General features: G+C 37.0%; 1 protein-coding gene across 2 annotated transcripts; it reads right to left on the bottom strand.

Annotated features, from left to right (window-relative positions):
• Positions 1-306: 306 nt before the first annotated feature.
• Positions 307-20,757, bottom strand: LOC108164414 (mucin-5AC). Of its 2 annotated transcripts, XM_017300090.2 has the most exons (13): positions 20,054-20,757; positions 19,479-19,699; positions 18,393-18,446; positions 8,725-9,083; positions 8,455-8,655; positions 4,061-8,384; positions 3,760-3,998; positions 2,235-2,364; positions 1,654-2,174; positions 1,052-1,590; positions 769-868; positions 619-696; positions 307-561 (listed from the first exon to the last, which is right to left on the bottom strand). In XM_017300090.2, exons 1-13 carry the CDS (start codon positions 20,233-20,235, stop codon positions 526-528), a joined length of 6,984 nt encoding a protein of 2,327 aa, XP_017155579.2. In that variant the 5' UTR covers positions 20,236-20,757; the 3' UTR covers positions 307-525. The 2 variants fall into 2 exon arrangements, with proteins under 2 accessions (XP_017155579.2, XP_017155578.1); XM_017300089.2 differs by lacking the exons at positions 307-561; positions 619-696; positions 769-868; ... (5 more) ...; positions 8,455-8,655; positions 8,725-9,083 and adding an exon at positions 9,748-17,932.
• Between the last annotated feature and the right edge of the window lie 42 nt (positions 20,758-20,799).

Below are 20,799 nucleotides of genomic sequence, written 5' to 3' on the forward strand. Positions count from 1 at the left end.
TAGTTAATGTGTGCCTAGTTTATACCCTAGTTGAGGATTAGTCCACTGACAGCAATTTAAAAACTTAAGAACTACATATAAATACTCTTAGAGTACAAAAATATATTAAGTTCCTGTATTTCTGATTAATTATATATAATATATATATATTTAGCAACGTTCCACTAGCAGACATAGTCGTAAATACTCGTAATATATTGTAGTTTGTTTTCATAAATGCAACTGGCAAATGTCTTTAGGATTTCGATTGATTATAATTGTTTGCGACTTCCTTATCAGTATGATCAGTATCAGTCGATATTCTTGTTATTGCACACAATATACAAGTTGAAATTACCAAGATCGAATAAAATCGATTCGTTATCATGTACCATAGCTTTGTTTGCTCTTCACTGATACCATAAATTAATTTTTTTTTCCATCCCTGTTTCGTCGGTTGGGCAGGAGGTGGTGGGATGAAAATTATATTATAGAGCTGACATCATATGCTTTTAAAGGTGTCGTTCAATCTTGATGTTTCAGCATTTACAGAGAATCAAGTCCAGAAAATTCACTCGGTATCTATAACAGTTAACTCACATTAATTATTCATTTAAAATATTGTGTAATTTGACAGACCTTCTCTGGCTTATATAGATGCGTATGTGGCAACAAAAAGGTTGAGCCCAAATCTCTTTCAGCCATTGTATTTAATTCCTAGATTTAATTTTATTCAATTTGTGTTTTCATAGTAATTCCACAATTCAATTTGTAATAAAAAAAATTCACCTCAATTGTATGGTTTTTGATCTGCGAGTCTAATTTGAGAAGAGCGGGGATAGTTACAGCTTCAACTGTTGTTTCGTCAAATGACCGTACGCCATTTGATCTAATTGAGATCATACAAAAATGAAATTATTATGATAATATAATTATGGCTTATCTATGGTATCTATTATAATTCATATTTTAGACACCAAAAAGGGTTTTGTTATCAATACATTTAATATTTCCCGACCAAGTGTGGTTTGGCGTTTGACGGTTTGTTTGTTCCTATATTTATTTTACTTACTCAGAATCTAGTTTTACATTCTGTTGGGATTTTATATCAACAGTCATGGTTGATACGACTTTGCCAGGTGCGGCGCAGGAATCGTTTACAATAGCAGAGACTTCATAGCCAGCAGAAACTAGTGCACTAGTGGGTATGATGCGTTCTTGAGCGGAACGCTCAATTTTTTTTAAAAGCTGCTTTGACCTATCGATAAAAACAGATCGATATTCCAAGCCCTCCTTTTTATGCAAATCTCCTTGTGTTTCTTTTCTTTCCACTGTTAGATTATTATTCAGTTGAACATTTTTTAAAATATACGGTTGGCGGAATTTAGCACGTGGTATCATAAAGGTAAGAGAACGATCGGCTTGGTCTGTATCAGCAACACCTTCATCCATGTTATATGATGGAATGTCCTGTTCTTCAATTGTTTCACTTAAATCAAGTACGTCATACATATTCCGTATTGAAGTAACTTTGCATTTGTTGGCTAAATTTGTTTTTGTAAGCACTTCCACTTTCGATTTCATTTTCGTCCTTTTCACCCCATGTCCTTTCTAAATTTAGCGAAGGAGACTATAAGTATATGCGAATTATTTTAATGTGCTACCTTACTTTACCTTATGCAAAATAGATCCTGAGCTATAACTTGATTCGCTATTGGAATCATTTATATATTCCACAATTCGAGATTTTCCAGATGATGTCAGCATACTAGGGTGTATATTTGATGCTGCAATAAACATGGAACTTGCGGAAGCGCCCTGATTCTTACGCTTTGTGTGTATAATTAATATGCAAAACAGGAGCAAAATAAACAGAACTGTGCCGATGGAAATCAGACAGATCAAAAGTATCTTAAGATTTAGTTGGCATGTCGTTCCTGCATACCAAGGAAAGCACTGGCATACCGTAGTTAGCTTCAGAACTTTATCCAGCGGCGTTGTAATACATTTGCCGTGGTAATTGCACTTTTCACAGCCAATTATGTTATCTGAGCATTTTCTACCTGGATAAATGGCGTTATCAGATATATCTACATAACCATCCCGGCAACTGCATGTGTAACTGCCACCCAAGTTAAAGCATTGCGCATTGGTCGAACAGTCATGAAAATTATCGTGAAGACATTCGTCGAAATCTGCGTAAATCAAAACAAATAGCGGACACAAATATTATCTGGTAATCGCAAAATTATCACCTTTGAATTCTAATGAATTAATTCCTTCTTTTGAGGTATATAACTCAGTGCCTCCAATACTAAAGTTGCTTTGCCGCAAATATTTTTTAAAAACGGATGACAGTCGCTTTTGATCGCTATTCTCAGACAACTGAAATGTAGAGAAATTATTAACATTTTAAGGTAACATATCCGCGTAGTAGTCAATTACTAGATTAAAATAATCGATTCATTACCGAAATATTCAGCTTTTACCAAAAACGGCCAAATTATTAAAAGCTCATTGTCAAGCTTATTTGAGTTTCCTATAGTGCATAGTCATACATACCATATTATGCGTTTTTAGTTTTCTCGTATCTTCAATATTGTGGATGCCACAGATTTTCGTTCTTTGCGGGGGCGGAAGGGGGTGGGGCGAAATTTTGAAATACACGTGTTATACTGAGATCTAACAGGAGTGTGGATATCAAATTTGGTTACTCTAGCTTTTATAGTCTCTGAGATCTAGGAACTCACTTTTATCAATAGGCAAAGCCGACCATGAAACATGTGTGTTAGAGAGAGACAGAGTGAGAGAAAATGAAATTGTTTTCTTCATTCTGGCTGTAATAATAATACGATCTGGTTTAGATTCTGCAGTCAAAAAGATATAATATTTATCTACTATTCTGCTTTTTTGGTTTTCCCGTATCTTTAAAATTGTGGATGCCACAGATTTTCGTCCTTTGTGGGGGCGGAAGGGAGTGGGGCGATGTTGGAAATATACTTGCAATAGTGACATATCACAGAAGTCTGGATACAAAATGTCGTTGCTCTAGCTCTTATAGTCTTTGAGCGCTAGGTGATCATAGGGACGGACAGACGAACAGATGAAGTACTGTTTTAGATATACTTCCTTCTGAATGCCAAAGTGATGCGAAAATGTTTATAATAGTTTATATTATAAAATGTAATAAAATGTTCCAAAATACGTATTCTTCTTGGTATATTTTTAGCCAGACATGGCTCAATCGACTCGGCTATTGATGCTGATTAAGAATATACATACTTTATGGCGTCGGAAACGCTTCCTTCTGGACGTTACACATACATTTTCACCACAAATAAAATATATACTCCTATACTCATTTTGAGTATAGGCACAAGCTAAACTGCCCTGGTAATGATGTCAAATCTATATTAATGCATCAAAAGGTAATATATGTTTTTGACGTGAAAACGAAGAAATCTTGCGGAATGTGAAAACGGGGGCACCAATTTATGTGATTTCAAAAGTAAATAGGAAAGAGAAAACCGGAGCCTGGCTGAATACAATAAAATCAATATTAAAGATAATACAGTTCGCTAGTTCGTAACTTGGCGATATCTGTCCGCCCACAAAACCAAATTTTCTAATTCTTTATTTCAACTTTGATATCCTTCGAGTATTGTCATCAGATCTTTGAGACGGACAGGCTACATAAAGTATGTACAAGACTTTTAACTAGAGCTATATCAATTTTAGCTTAAGCTTAACTGGCATAGGAACAATCGGTCGAAAACTCACCTGCAGCAAGAATTTACTAATGATATTATCTTTCTTATTAGCAGCAATGCTAATTAATTGCACTCCATGATATACGTCCCGAAAGTCCGATTGCATAATCATGCGATCGACGGCGTCTAGTATAATTCCACTAAGGTGACGATATTCGTTTGACACATTACTTTTAAGCCCATCGTTGAACTTGAGGATATAGTTTCCAACCCGGAGAGTTTCCATTTGCATTTCGTAGGTATATGTGGCTGTAACGTCAAAAGTCGCTATAAATCGAGGTAACATACAAAAATTAGTGTTTGAAACATACGCTTGCAAGGTCGGTCCGGAAATATGCGCCCAAAACTTGGTCGACACGCACAATGGCTTACAGATTCATCTCCATTATTAATAATAACGCATATTTCATTTTTTTTTGACTTGCACACTGGATTGCAAGCGCTAGCTGAGCTTAATTTTGTTATATGCTTAGTTTTTGAAGGTGTATCAATCAGTACACCACTTAGATGTATACTTCTGGAATCGATAGGGGAATACATTTCCTCATCCCGAAATGGATGAGTTAATAAAATGGGCGAATTATGCCTTTGGTCAATAACAGACGTACTTTTGGAGATTGCTATTAGCGTTAGACTGTTGATGGAATCTTTAGTCGTAATCTTTTGATACAAATCTGGTCTCGTGTTGATAACAGAGCTTATGTTTATGATTTCTGGCTTAAATCCATTTATATTTTGTGACGGTTTCTTTGTTAACGGATTTGAAAACGTAGTCTTTATTTGCGGCAAGCTTGAAGTATATAAATTCTGTGAATTTCGTGCAATATCTGACTGCATTGCCCCTTTTTTTCTGGACATCGCTACTAATGTAACCGGTTCTTTTGAACTCTTTCGGGTAGGAAAAATCGCCAAAGATGATTTAGACTTAGTTCCATTAAATACGGATGGGTAGGATATTTTCGTATCGTTGAGAATATGCGTGTTGGCAGGAATAAGTGCACTGATCTGTATGCCTTTGTCTGGCTGCCTTGATCGAAACTGCTTTTTAGTGTCGTTAGCCTGGACAATTTTTTGTATATCTTGCTTAATAGATATGGAATAAATTGAGCTCCAGCCACTGATACTTATTGTGTTCCTGGTAGGTATTAGAGTGGCTTTTAAAATCTCCGATGAGTACAATGGAATCATATTCGAGATTAACGACACACCTGCACCTAGAGATTCTTTTGATTGGATTTTTTTTGTTATTGTAGGGATTAATAATGAAACATTATCTGCTGTAGAGAATAATATTTTCATGGACTCCAGAATAGATTTTTTCATAGCAGTAAAACTAGAAGGCAGACGATTTGTTAACTCACTTGTTCTTTTTAAAATAGTTTGAAAGTCGTGGTGTACTATTTCAGACGGTTCAAGTCTTTTTATATCGTGTTTTATCGGCTGGAAGGAACTATTTTCGGAACGGTTGATTTGAGAATTTATTGTTTCTAAGTTAGTACCGAGAGTTGGAGTGTCAAAATGTTGGAATCTTGCCGACAATAGTGTTGAAGAAATTTTGAGTGAATTTGCATTAGTGGCCATCGCCATTTTAGAATACTTTACAGTGGTATTTATTGGAATTGAAGTTTTATAAAAATGTGCCCTTGGATTTGAATGTTCCAATAGAGTCTTTGTAGTATCCGCGAATACACTCATTTTATGCGTTGCGATAGAAATATGATTAATCGAAATTGGGACTTGCGTTAGAGGTGTCCTTTTAGACTTTTCAAACTCAAATTCAGACTTAATTAAAGTTCCCAAATGAAAATGTTCTCCTGTTGCTAAAAGGATCTTATCATTGTTGCTAGTAATCATTTTCGAATATTGTCTATCTATAACCGTAGAGCTGTGAGGAGCTGTTATAATTGGTTGACTTTGTTGCATTATTAACCACAAGCTTAAAGAGTGTTTATTTAGTATTTCCGGATTGTTCTCATTGTAGAATTGAAAAGAATAGTTCGAGTAATCAGCTTTTTGATCCTGTTCTAAGGATAAACCAATTTCGCCCAGAGGGAACCTTTGTGCCGCTTTTGTTAGATTGCGGTACAACATATTCGTATATCCGCCGTTAGATTCATATATTTTAGAAAGTTCATTCGCATTGGTTGTCAAAGGCGTGAAGTTGTTTGTAAAAAGGTTTTTGTAATTTTCTGACGCTTTGCTTTGACCAATTGCTAAATTGGATAGGTTCTGATTCCGTTGTTTAAATTTATTATCACTTGAATCAGTACTGGAGTGTTTATCTTGTACAAGAACTACTCTATTAATTTGGGGGGATACTCGTACATCTACTTTAGCTTCATTAACCGGTATTTTGATTAAAGGCATTGACAAGTGAACAATGCGTCCCCTAATGGCAGCAGCATGCGGAAAATGTTCAACTTCTTTTTTAAATGTAAGTGGAGGTGCATGCATATTGACTGTATGACTAAGCATCTCCTTTCTTAGATTAACTTGATGAAGTGCCGAATATGTAGAAGCAGATAATGGCGATCTGTATGTCCCAGTCGGGTTTAATGGGTATACCAGAGAATGCGGAATTGGAGAGTAATGATAGGTGTTTGATAAAGCCAAATAACTAGTAATGGCAGGCAGTCTAGTACTAAATATTTCTGGTATTCGCATTATCTCTAATATTTCATTACTGTTCAGCTCCGAATTCAAGCTGGCGATTTTTTCTGAAGCATAATAATTATCACTCGGATACTTGTTCTGCTCAATAGGTAGCGGGTACTTAATTCGACTTTGCGTTAGTCGTGATTGGGCAAGCAATGGGGTCGGATACAGCAGATACTGCAAATTGTTTTCAAATTTACTCATTTGTTGGTTATATATAGGCGGAGGCGGCTTTAATATGCTTCCATACCCGTCAAGAGTTCCCCGATTCAAGTTAACGGAATCTAGGCGATCTTGATTAGTCTTAGGGGGATGTAAAAATGGAATACTGGGGTATAATGTATTCGAACGGATTAATTGGCGATAAAACTTAGGCACTAATAAGTTATTTCTCACTTCGAGTAAGTTGTGTCGCATAGCAGTATCCCCTAAAGAAACCTTCGTACTAGGTCTGCCAATTATAACATCAGCGTTGGCTGTTATAACCTCACCCGGACGTATAGGGATACCCGTTCTAAGCAAAGAGCTTCCATAAGCTTCCTTCGTATCTTCTGCGCGTCGTGGAAACGAAATTTTGTTCACGGTTTGTTGGTTTAAATGGTGCTTAGGTATAATTTTAATCTTCGCTTTACTGACCGTATTAATATCAACGGACAAGTCCATATTCTCGTTGCCATCATAAAAATATCCGCTTGTTAAATAATCTTTCTCAGTTTCTTGCAGGGGTATATACATTGGTCTCTCGGCAGTTCTAGTTATAATCTGATTTCCATTCGTTGTTTCTATATCATTTTTAATATTTCCTTGATTATAAGACTGCCTGCTTTGATCTGCGCTATGCTTATTTGCAATATTTTTCTTAATTAAGTCGGCCATAACATTTAGCATTGGCCCAAATCTTTCTAAAGTCAAAGGTCCAATAATTTGCGAGACAGTTTGCCTTAATGGATTGGTTTTTATATATGTTTCTGGATATACATCAACATTTTCTGTTTCCGATAAACTAAGATCTTCTTCAACTTGAGGATACATCTGGATGTTTTCCGTTGATTTGACGGAGGTTTTATTATTTATGGAAGATTTTTTTGTTGCGATAACTTTAAGTTTTTGACCATGGTTAGTTTTCTCTATGCTGATCGGCGAATTATTAATATCATTTACTAAGCTCATTTTCGATTGAATGTCTTCTAAAATTGATTTCTGACTTGTGTGCAATTTGGTCAGGGTTTTCACAGCGGTTATTTGCATGGTTTGGCCATCTAGCAAAGTAGCCATCGTCACAATAGCATTGCGATCATTTTTTCCCCTTTTCCGCATGAGTTCTGTGCTAAACATGGAGACTAATTCTGGCTTAAGCAACGAACTAGCCACTGTGTTTGTGACGATATTTTTTATTACTTGAGTGTGAAGCTTGGCATTGACATACTCGTGCTTAGTGTGTAATGTGGGATCATTGTCATACACCGTCATGGGTATCGGATCTTGTAAACTAGTTCTAGTTATACTGTTATTTAACAAAGTGGTATAAAAAGTTAACGTAGTTAAGAAAGTTTTTGTGGCGTATATATGTACAGCGCTCTGTTCTTCTTGCCATATCAATGCAGTGGGAAGATCAGTGTTTAGGACTCCGTTAAGAAACAACCCAGTTTTTTTATAATTATTCATCTTTGTTTTAGGAAATGTCAGCGAGATGGGTGTTGGCAAAGACTCTGAAATATCTACCTGAGTAAGAATATCTTCACTGGTCATCTTTTTCAGGTCATCTTTCACTCTTTTCGTTAAGAAGACTTTACTGTTATAAGTGTTTGTATATTCCTCTGATGGATGCAGAATAACAATATGTTTATGTGGTCCACTGATTGTATTTATAGAGGTAGTCTTAGGTGTGATAACTATAGGTATCTGTTGTGTCTTATCCTTTGGAAGAGTATTCACAAAATGAAAAGTGGTTGGTAATATTCCCACAACTAACTCGGTCGTCTAACACGATTAAGATATATATATATATATAAATTTATATATATTTAATTCAAATAACTCAAATACTTACTTTTGAGAAAGTTAAATCTTTTACCAATAGGGAGCTGTCAAGTAAGTAGTTTCGCTCTTCTGTATGGCTATTTGATATAACCGTTTTTTTTTTTTCCACACTGGTGCTTCCATTCTCAACATAAGTCGTGCGATATGTGTAGGTAGTGAGGCATATTTTTGTAATGATATGATTATCATTGATCGGCATAGTAAATTTCTCCTATGGCATAAAAATATTTTAGTATGATTGATATGTTAAATTATAATTGATGATTGTTTGTTACCATACCTGTTTTTCTAAGGGTATCGTCAAAATCATTTGGTTTTTTAGTGTACTCGGAGCAAGAGTAAGAGGCTTATGATGAGAATGCGATGCAGGTATCGTACGGCTTCGAATATTTGATAATATCTGCGATGTTATCCCTTCTTGTTCTACATACTTTCCTTTTTCACTTGCAATTATCAATTCAACTCCATTTGACATTATGTGAGTGGCCAGATTATATCTCGCCTCGTCTAATGTCTTCTCCGATACAGAGCCATCTAATATGTCGACTCGATTTTCAAAGCTTACTATGTTCCTAGCCTCAAACGTTTCAGAGTTGATGTATTCTTTAAATTGCGTAAAGTTATTTTTATCATTGTTTCCTGCATATATTCCAAAACATGTTTAATTAAAAGCATTTATTTTGGAAGATTACGTGTCCGTATTTGTACATATTTACATATGTATATTTATAAAATTACAATAAGCAGCTAAACATCAAAGTTTCCCTTGCAGATGCCAAGAATTTCATCTATATTTGTATTTATTTATGCACTCGTAATATAAATAAAATTTGGGTACAGCACCAAAATATATCTCTAAAAATTGGATAAGACCTATTTTCCGCTAAGTAGCTACATAAAGCCTATAAAAAAAACTATATAAACCATATAAAATGTAGGGTCACGAAAATATCAGTTTCAGGTAAATATAAGTACATGGAGAGGTATTTGTTAGTTCATTTATCTTTATTAAGTCAAAATAGTTTTATTTGCAAAAAACTGTATAAATACTTGAAAAATAACACTAGCTAGTATGGAAATTTATTTTCATGGATTATTACAAATGTATATAATAATGTCTATAAATGTATATGTATATATGTACATTTTTATAAAGTAATATTAATAGACCCATTATAGATAATCTGATACGTAAACTTATATTTAGACATACTATTATATTCATATGTACAGTAAACATAATTTATTACTAAATTAAAAGTATGAAATTTATACATATAATGTAAATATTTATGTTTATTTTATTTATATTTATTTCATTAACATTTCCATAAAACATAATTGTGTGATAATTAGCAAAAGCTACCTCATATCGTTATGGTTTATCAAATTTAAAATTTTAATTTAAATTAACAATCTTCAAAAGGGGTCATTTTTTATTTAGTTTCCCTGTCATTAACTCCTGAACAGGAGACACCAAATCCAAAGTAAATCCTCAGGAAGAAGCTCTGTTGTGTAAATTAAAGTGGCTCTTGAAATTTTAACAAATCTTTTTTTCCTTAGGATTGGACTTCGTATTTTTTATTTCATTTTAATCGTAAGTCTAGACACAAAAATTACAAAAATAACAAAAGACAAATTTAATAAAGTATGTACATTTGCTTATATACGAGTGTGTAGGCAATAAATGTTATATGTAAAGGCTGTCTACCATTTTTGTGGGCATAACTGAAAAATTAGTAGGTCGGCTGGATGAGATTGTCAGTGTGATATCGAAGGTTTTGGTAGTAACTCGGGTAAAGGTAGAGTGCGTCTGTTCTTCGTGTTGGTTGTTTTGTACGCGATCAACGACGTATGTAAAAGTGCGTGTAATTACTTCCGTTCTTGTTGTGGTAATAGTCGATAGATCATACACGTCCTTGGGGTTCTTTCTTTCAGGATGAGCTAATAGAATTGGCTGGACCTGGTCATAATTTTTTTCTTGATTTCCCAGTGATTTATGCCCTATATGTTTGGTAAAAATGTTTTCTTTCTGCGACTTTCCCTTCCTAACGGAAGTCAGTGAAACATCCCCTAGAACAATTTGGGGAGTGCCTGTTTTTTCAAAGGCAAATGTTTGTTTATCTGGTATTCTACGCTTCAATATTACAACCCGAAAATTCTTTGGATAAATAGTCTGGGATGTATACGACTGTGGAAGAGGACTGCCTTTTGCATTTGTTGTTTTATTGACTAGTGATTGCAATTCTTCCAACGGTTTACGGCGAACAAGTACCTTTCGTAAGTAGCGATTAGTCACATTTTTAAATGTATCAGAATTAATGATGGATAAGCTGGTATGAGCTTCACGTCTTGTTCTATGATTGTTCATTTTTATCCCATCTAAGGAAATGGAAATGGAAGGAAGTTTCTGGGGATGAACAGAATATAGGTTTCTGACCTGCGACTGTAGCGGGGACTGTAGCTCAGTGAGGTCCTTTAGGCTAAAAAATTGAACGTACTACTGTTATCAATCGCCATAGAATCTGTTTTCGAGGCCAGAATCATCGATTGACTGGAAGACTTAGAGTACCAAAGGTCTACGTCACCTACAATGCTCTCTAATGATGCAGTTCGACCCTTTACATTGTCACCGAAAAACTCTGTTGAGCCAACCCCATGATATATATCAAAAAATGTGTCAAGAGTGTTTTTATCGAGCTGATGATGATCTTGTTTTGGTGATACAAATAATATGACATTTCGACTCTCTTCGGTGTCGTACATATCATTAACTTCCTTCTCTCCCAAAGTTACCGTTTGTCGTATTTGTGAATGAGCTTGTCTCTTTTGCAAGGCAGCCGAATGATCGTAGCCATTCTGCACGGTTGACAACACAGTGCTAAATTCCCCGGGCCTACGGCCCGATACGTAGAGTGTCACGACGCTAGTGTCCTCCAGCGGATTATCCAATTTCTGTTGCTTACTTCGTTTGTGTCCCTTGCTCGTCTTTCGGGACTTCTTGCGATTGATTTTCGTAGTCTGCATTTCACTGTTAATTGTCACAATCTCATCGTCAATATCACCCAGTGCATCAACTTGTGTTGCTGTCCGGGCAGCGTCGTCCAAATCCTGCAGGTTCTCACTCAAAAGTAATTGTGGGGATTGAGTATGGGATAAGCCCTGAGGCAACGAAAATGGCTCTTGCTGTTGCTGAAGAAGCAACTGCTGCAACAATAAACTGTTTACCTGCGCTGCATGTCCATTCGACTTTACATTTTGAGGAATTATAGGTGTGTTCACTATGGTATCTACACTGTATTCCGTAGCTGTTATAGTTTGTGCGGTAGTATCGTAGACAGTAGTCAGAATCTTTTTCCCCTGAAATGTCAGTGGGAGTATAGTAGACTTTCCATCGAAGATGGTAGTTACATATGTGGAGGTGTGAGTGCGGTACTCGGTGACTGGCTCAACTGATTTGGACACTATAGCTGATATCGCACTTTGTTGCTGTCCAAGCGCACCAATTAAAGGATTGGCCGGCAAATTAAGATTGCCCAAAAGCAACTGAGAAAGCAATATATTCGCGAGCGGAGCGTTAGCTGATATTTGAGGTTGTACTGTCGATACAAGATGCTCTACAGAGTACACGGTAGACGGAAGTATGTGGGAGAAGGATGTCTTTCGCCCGCGGATAGTGGTAGGTGTAAAAGTTACTGTTGTTGTTAGAGAATCATGCAACAGATATCTCGTCAGCTCTGTAACTCCTGCATTGTTAATACTGGATTCTTCTCGCGTAAGATATTTCGACGTTTGGCCGTTCGTTCCCAAAATCTCCGTGTATTGATTTGGTCCGAGCACCTCGGTGCTGGTCTTCGCAGTCACTATATTCTTATATTCTGTTATTTGGCCATTTATAACAGGCACCGTGACCTCGGCTGGTATAAGATGAGTAACCGTGATAGTTTGACTACCCATTTCTATTATCTGCAAATCTGGAACATATTCATTTCTATTTCGACCACGCACAGACCCTCTTCCTCTATTTAAACCATTTGAGTTTCCATTTCTGGATCGAGACGTACCTACTAACCGCCCGTTGTCAGCATTATTGTTGACATTAGGACCACTGTAGCTCTTTAGTCTACGACTGGTGCCAGATCCAGTACCTATAGTGCGTCTTATAGAAGGACTTCCGGTTGATGGTTGACGTCGAAAATTTGATGGTGTGCCTGAACGTTTAGCGCCATTTAAAGTTGCATCTTTCTCTCTTAGGGTAAACTGGGTTCGCGGCGTAGTTGGCCTTGTTGGACGAATAGTTCGATGATTTGCCACAGCGCTGGAACTTGGCTGTGATTTCTGACTATGTGCCTGTTGGCCACGTGGTGAAGGAAACCTAGACCCGAATCGAGAATTGGTTTTAACGCGAGAACTCGCTGTGGTTTCATTTAAATCGTCAGTATTTGAAATGCTTGGGTCTTCCAGTGGAGACATCGTTGATAAGTTTGGTCGCCGAAATCTAAATCGGCTCCTATTAAAAGCATCTGCTTGCCGTCGCACCCGGGAAAGAGTTTTACCTTTTTGCGACTTAGAACTCGACCGTCTGCTACGATTTACTTCGTCTAATGCGTCATCTTCCCCATCATCATCGGCATCATCGTCATCATCATATTCGGAAATATTTTCGGATTCATTTTCGTTTTTCTTTATTTCTTTCTGAGTTTCATCTCTTTGCTGCGTCTGGAAAAGCCCACGGGGCGGAAAGAGACTATTTTGTGGCCTGGAACGTGCCTGAAGGCTAGAAATTGTTGGCCTCTGAAAACTGCGAGTTCGGGGCTTAGCAGTCGTTGTGGTGGTAGTGGTAGTAGATGTTGTCTTTGCTCGGGCTGACAATGGGTTTCTTCTAAGTGAAATGGCAGAAGAGCTGTTGACACTTGAACGTGGCACAGGTGTAAACCCGCTTGGCCTATTAATCGGTCGCCGGAGTCGCAACAATGGGTTCTGATTGCGTCTTGTGCTTTCTTCTTCGTCACTAATCTGTACCAATTCGTCAGTGGAGTTGTCATCTTCAACACTGCTATCTGAACTAAATTCTTTTGATACTGTTTTTGTTGTCGTCCGCTCATTCGCTGATGATCCTGAGACAGTTGGCTTAACGCGAAATTTTGAATTTCCAACCAATATTCCGGAAGCACGAAAACCTGGGCTGTTAGATGGACGATACGAAGCATTTATATTTTGTTTTCTGCTAGTTACAGTTTGTGTCGGACGTGAAGAAGATGCAAATCGATTTCTGGGGGGTACGAATGCAGCATTTGACTGGGGGCTGACGCCCAGTTCGTTTAGTACAGAGCTACTCGATGACTTTATCGGCCGGCCAAAAGTGCGTCGGGACGACTGTGGGAATCCCAATTCATTTTGATTTATTGGTGCGTTTGAAATAACGCCTCGTCTTGATGAGCTATATCTGCCGGATGTTTTTAGGGCAGGAGTTGCCGTAATGGTTGGTGTTATATCTGACCTTGTTATAATAGTAGCACTACTTGGACTTAATGTTTTTTGTTTTGGAGCGAAATTAGGCCTATTTCGTGAAGCAAATGGTCTTATCACGGGGGCAAATGTGCGCTTTGATGTTTGAGATGGGTCCAAAGCTTTCGAGCCATTTTCATCATCGATATCTCCTGTTGTAGTTGGTTCGTCTTCTTGCTCGATATTAGAATCCGCGTTGACATGCAAATTTCCTGTTTGTGATGGCATAACCGATACTATGACAGGCGTTGGCAACAGCGCTGCATCTTCAGTTTTTTTCTCAAAGAGAAAGCTAGACGTACTTTCAATAATCTGCGCGTATCGATTGTCTATTACAGTTCCAATGACCTTAGACTGGTATAAAGTAGTTGTACCGTTTCCGATTCGTGTACCTTCAATAAGCCGTACCAGACCAGTCTTGAACGGCTTAGAGCTAGATAAGCTATCATCGTTTAATATCATTATAGCTAAACTAGACTTTTTCATTTCATCAACGTGCAAGCTTGATGTACTACTTGTTATTTCTATTTCAATTCCATCGCTGTCAATCGCTGATGCCACTTCAGTTGTAAAATACAATGTACTTACTTCGTCCGCATCAACAATATGTTTATAGTCAAACAAAACCAATGCAGATGTACTGTTTATTATATTATTTAGACTTGCCGTCAAGAGTTCGCTTGGCTGGGCTATCGCTGGTGTTTTCGATATTGTTTCTGACGTCGATGTTGTAACATCCGTCGGTGTCACCACGTTAGTCACTGTTTCAAAACGTGATTTTGTAATTGTCTCATTGACTTCATATGATGTGGTATAGTACGTATATGTGGTGTAATAAGTGGTTAAGTCAGATCGTAAGCTCGTATTAGTCATCCCGGAAGTGACAATACTTTCCGTATCTGCGTTATCCGTTATGCGAAGATGCTGGTTACCATCGTCGCTCGAATCTGGGGAGCTATAAGAATTGGCTGCCGTCCGTAATGTTTCGTCCTCAGGAATCGACGCATGATTTGTCGGTTCAATTACATTTGATAATGTTTCTTCTCTGCTTAGTGTAGTAATCTCACCATCTTTAGCTAGCTTAGTCCAGTAGGTAAATGTCGTAAAATAGGTAACAGGGAAGGTTGCTTCCTCTGCGCCTAACATTTTTGTAGGTTTTAGCGTTTCAGTTGCAACGTTAGTAACTGTTTCAAGGCGACTGATAACGTTTATTACATCACCGACATACATAGTTGTGTAGAAGGTAAACGTCGTAAAGCTTGTTTGAAGAAGCAGAGTAGCTGATGGTATTATCTCATCGGTGTTACTTTCCGAACTCACTTGGTCGTCCACCGGATCTTTTTGGTTTAAAATGACTTGCTGGTTTCCATTAACGCTAATTGACCGCACATCCATGACTAAGGTCACATGTTCTTCCTTTTCGACTCGATCTTCTGCTGGTTTAAATTTAACCTGACTTGACGCTTGCAAGTTTTGGGCAGCGTTTTTTGTATCTAAGTAAGTTGGAGTATCTGTAAGGTAATTATTTAACGAATTTTTGGTTATATAATTTGTCACGACCTCAGTTCGAGACATTATATCAGTGTCATTATCGGCGAATATCGATGTATAATAAGTGTAGGTAGTGAATAATGTGTTTGTATACTTAGAGTCATTAAGATATTCAGTTTGTTGTTTATTCTTACTTTCATCAACTACGCTTTTTTCTTCCCTTTCTGTCTGCAATAAGCTTACAATCTCTTGCGGAATTGTATACTTGGAAGCCAAAGCTGAAGCTTTACTTTCCGTTTGTTGAGACATACTTGCAGTATCCAATCCAAACCCTCCAATCGTATCGATAGCATCTGTTGGTTTTGTTATGGTATCTACTTCAGTACCAGCTGTAGAGGAAATAAGATTGGTGACAATCTCCGTATGGCTTGATACAGTAGTAGAAGTGCCTTGAAAGAAAGTCGTCAGGTACGTATAGGTTGTGTACAGAGTCTTATAAATTAAATCAACCTCATTAGAACCATTATCAGTATCGTAATCATCATCTTCACTGTCATATTCATTATCAGTCGTTACATCGAAGTCCTCCGTTTCATGGACTGTGGATTCCTCTATCTTGTTTGATAACTCTGTAGATATTAATTCTGTGGTTGCATCTTCACTAACTACGCTCAAAAATTCTATTTCGGGCTTTTCTAGCTGCTGTACCTGTGTGGCCTGTATGCAATAGTATTTGGTAGTCTGGACAATATCGTATGCGGAGAGTGGGTTTTCATCGCTTGATGCACTTGACGGAACTTCTATCCCAGTATTTAGATATCCCAATGACTTTGTCAATTGTGTTAGGAACACTTGAGATGTTGTGTGATCACATGTTTCTGAGATGGTCTTGTTATTATCATTTGTTGGCAGGGGTGGTAACGGCTCAGTAAGGGGATTATCGTACAAGTCTTCGGTCAAGTTTTCAGTCGCTGCCTCGGTTGTTGGAGTATTTTCTTGGTCTTCTTCAATTGATACAGTTGTTTCGTCTGCGTCTTCAGAGTTTTCAGTAATTGTTTCGTAATCAATTTGATCTGTTGATGACTGAACTGGATGTGACACGCCCGTAGGATCTACAAAGTTGGCAAAAGGATCGTCATCAATAAAAACGGTTGTGGCTCCTCCATGTACTTGAATGCTTGATTCATCTAAAATGGTATCATCGCTGTTTACTATGGCCGTGCTCTGTACTGTGTTTTTATTGTCAGCTATAGATTCTAATAGATCGCCAGTACTCATATGAATTGTTTCTGTTTTTGTAGATTGACTTGACAAAGCCTGTACGGAAGTAAAGTTGGTATCATAATTCAGATTTGGTGCTATCTTTATTTCTGGACTCGAAAACTGATTTGAATTGTTAGTCTCATCAACTATATTTGATGAATCTGATCGGATTCTTGTCGTGTCTAATCCAAAGTTCCATTGATTAATAGCTGTGGATAAAATCGGCATTTGTTCGGAAATCATTGCATCGGAAACATTTGAAGACTCGGTTCTTAAAGTAGGCTTTCCTTTAATAGACGTAACGTGGCCATAGTTTTGACTGCTTTGAATAGTGCTCGGTGAAAAAACAATCACGCTATCACCAACTATCGTTGTGAAATCCGCAAAGCCGTAGTAGGTTACTGTTGCCAACATTCGTTTTGTCACTGGCAGAGCTGTTGCTTTCGAAATAGAATTTTCTATCTTTGCTCCACTTTGTTGTTGCTGTTGATAGTAAGCTTTCGGAAACCGCCCATCATCCATACTGGCTGCAGAAGACTCAGATGAATCTCTATCAGTTATTTTGACTCCTGCGATTGGCTGGAAAACACTATGCTGAAAATAATTTTTAACTGTGATGGTTGGCAAATATCCACCAGACAAAACATTCTCGGCAGCAAAGTTCTTCGCTCTGCCCTCAGCTTTTAAGTCAGATTGTAATATTGCTGTATTTGTATTGTATATTTGTATTAATTGCAGAGAAGAGGAAGATATATTGTCCAGATATGACTCAGCTTCCATTGTTTGCAAAACTGTGCCTCTTGCATTTTGTAAGTTCACAAAATCTGTGTTTCCTACAAATTCACCTCGATGAACACCTATATTATCGTCAATGTCCTGCCAGTCTGGGGCATCAGCATTAAATAGATCGTTGTGATTCTGCAGAAACGAACGGGTTTTTAAATAATCACCACCACCACCCACCCAACTTGTAACAACGGAAGGAACGACACGGTCGTTCTCATAGAGAACCCTTGAACTTTTTTTTAGGTACTGGGCATAGATGCGACCGTTATTTAATGTAGTACCCACAACCTGGGTGGCGAATTCGGTTGTAATTCCATCCTGAATAAATGTTCGCGCTGTTGAAGTCAACAGTCCAACCTCTGGACGCACTGTCAAGAACCGTCCATGACTATCCCCCACTCTCCCAGCCCCATTATTCACAAAGAGCACAGTAGTAACATCTAAATGTAAAAACACATAAATATACATATATAGGTAGAGAGATTGCGTGAAACAAATGAGTCAAAATCATTTTCAGCAAGAGTAAGAGAAAGGAGCGAGATTACCAAATATTTACATTATACGGAACATAAATATACATTTAAATTTACATTTACAGATGCAATCATTTGGTGCAGATAAGAATTGAAAGGTTAGGTAATTAGTTCATATTTCCAGAATGTACAGCCCAAAAAGATGGTGAAATCATATACATAGAAAGATATAAAGAAAAGGAATAAGAAATGTAAGTACATATTTTGTCATTAGATAAGTATGTAGATAAGTCTACGCTTATTTAAATTGTGAATTTTGTCCTATTGCAAATTGGTTTACAAACAGTAAAATCATAATTAAGATATGTATCCCAGTAACTCAGAGCACAGTCCTACGTTCATCCTTCTACGTACTAACAAATCTTACCATCAGCGCCCACTACCGGCAATGTTGGTGTTGGATTCACTACGTAAGGTTCATCTGAAATTATAGGTTTTCAGACTAAATTAAATCAGATAATTATTTCATTTCGTAACATATCCTATTGATGTAATCTAAACAATTTAAACGGGACCTTATTGTGTGATACATGAGATGCGTATGTATTTATGTAGCTTTTAACAACAATATGATTATTCCCAAAAGCTCTATCAAATTGCCGCAGCGCGAACAGGTTCAAATAAAACTAAACTAGTTTTGGTTTCTTTTGTATATTTTATACGGTCTGTATGTATGGCTTTCAAAAATAAATACATAATAAAAAAAAATACAAAAGATAGGCAGAGGGGCAGAGGGGCATACCAGAAAAAAAGCACAAAGTCCCCCAAGAAAGAAGACATCAAGTCTATTGTCTGTATATGGAATGGAGCAGTTTTCTATCTGGCTTTCAGTGAGTTAAAGCTTGGGTGTATCGAATGAGATACATATATAAATGTAAGTATGGAGAGATGTATTTAGGTTTTCATGTATTTCCATGCATACATAATTGTTCATATGTATTTTACACTGCTTCAGACGGCAAAAGAAAAGAAAGTGGTAGAAAAACTGTAAATGAATGTATGTAAGCTGCAATGATGTCAAGCAGACCCATCTCCCTTTTCCACCAGTCTCCCATTTTAATTTCAAATCAACTTTCAGCAAAGCCACTCGGAGCGATGGCGATCGCCATGCACATCTGTGGTATCTACCACTATTTCGCGGGCATAAGGCCAACAGGTATTTTCGAAAGCTTTTACTGAGAGTCACATATGCAGTATGTGTGTGTGTACATTCAGCAGGCGAAGACCTGTCTGCAGTTTGAGCACCATACCAACAACATCACATCCGCATTTACCTTTAAGAGGATGCTATTGCTATCGCATAACTAGTTTTTTTTAAGATCAGAAAAAAAAGCCAGGTCAATCTATCATCTACATACATAAATATCTGAGACTTTACTCGTGGGAGTTAGAGCAGCTGATTATCACACACAAAAAACTTTGGCTGTAGAAATTTGATTTTTGTCTGACTCACCAACAGTTTGGGCAGCTCCAAATTGTACTATAGACAAGAAAAACGTGGCTAACAAAGTTATGCTCAGTATTTTATCTTTTGATAATATGTGAAATTTATGAGAAATGGAATCAGGTTGCTTCGCGTACATATTGGTGCTGCAGTCAGGTTTCAATGTGTTGAAGTTATCCTCGAAGTATTTGACCATCCGTGTTATACGTGGTTGTAGCATTTTTAACTCCCTTAAAACAGAGCAGACAAGGAAATATACACTGATGATTCTAATACATACAGATATGCATGTTTTCAACGGCACAAAGTTGATAGTTTAATCTTTATTTCGTCGCTTTATACTTATAGCATTTATATATTATATAAGCACATACACATGCATATACATACATATATGTATACATATATTATTATTTTCATGTTTTTTTTTTTATTTTAAAAAAAGGTTTAAAGATATTAATCGATCGTTAGAATTGATTTTTACGGCACACTGCAACAAATTATTGCGCTTCAGTACCGTGTACATACAAATTTGTACATATATATTTGTAACATATGTATAGGTACATATTTAAACCGCTTACTCTTTCAAGGAACACACACGACCATTCATGCAAACGAAAGCCAGGTAACTGAATAACCCACCATAACCACTGCGCTGGCGGCTCAAATCAAACCCACGAAGAGCTTGAGCGTGGTACGATTGCATTTGCAAAGGTTGTTTGGCTAGTTTATTCGGGCCAAGCTGTAAAAATTCAATTCCCATCAGCTCCACAGCTTTTCACATGAAAGAGCTTACTGTCCGTCAACTTGGACTTACTGGCAGTCTCACCCACGGCATCATAAAAATCTGAACAGGTAGCCATGGTCTTCAATTTATTATTAATCGAATTGTTCGTAACTGTCGAAAAGTGTGTCTTGTACCACGTAATGATTGACAGCTTCGCTGAGACGAGACAGTCTTTAAATCTAAATAAACTTTACATTATTTAACGGATATCTGGAAAGTGTATCCTATTTTCTAATGCAATATTTATTCGAAATAATAATTACTACACCCAGTTAAATACTGCAGAAATTCATACAAAGGAATAAATATTATCTCATCATACCAAACTTACCAACGTACATACAATAAAGCTAGTGTGTAGTTTTAAATGAGAAATTCTCTTTGCCCGTAGCTCTTGTAGTCTTCGAGATGTTTGTTAATACTGAGACAGATGACAAAATGAACTACTAAAAAACGATATATGCAGACCAGATTATACACAAATAAACTATGAAATAAATTCATAACGATTTTATTCAATCAATCGAAGCGTATCTAAAT

Source organism: Drosophila miranda, chromosome 5 (assembly GCF_003369915.1).
Source record: "Drosophila miranda strain MSH22 chromosome 5, D.miranda_PacBio2.1, whole genome shotgun sequence".
NCBI classification, from domain to species: domain Eukaryota; kingdom Metazoa; phylum Arthropoda; class Insecta; order Diptera; family Drosophilidae; genus Drosophila; species Drosophila miranda.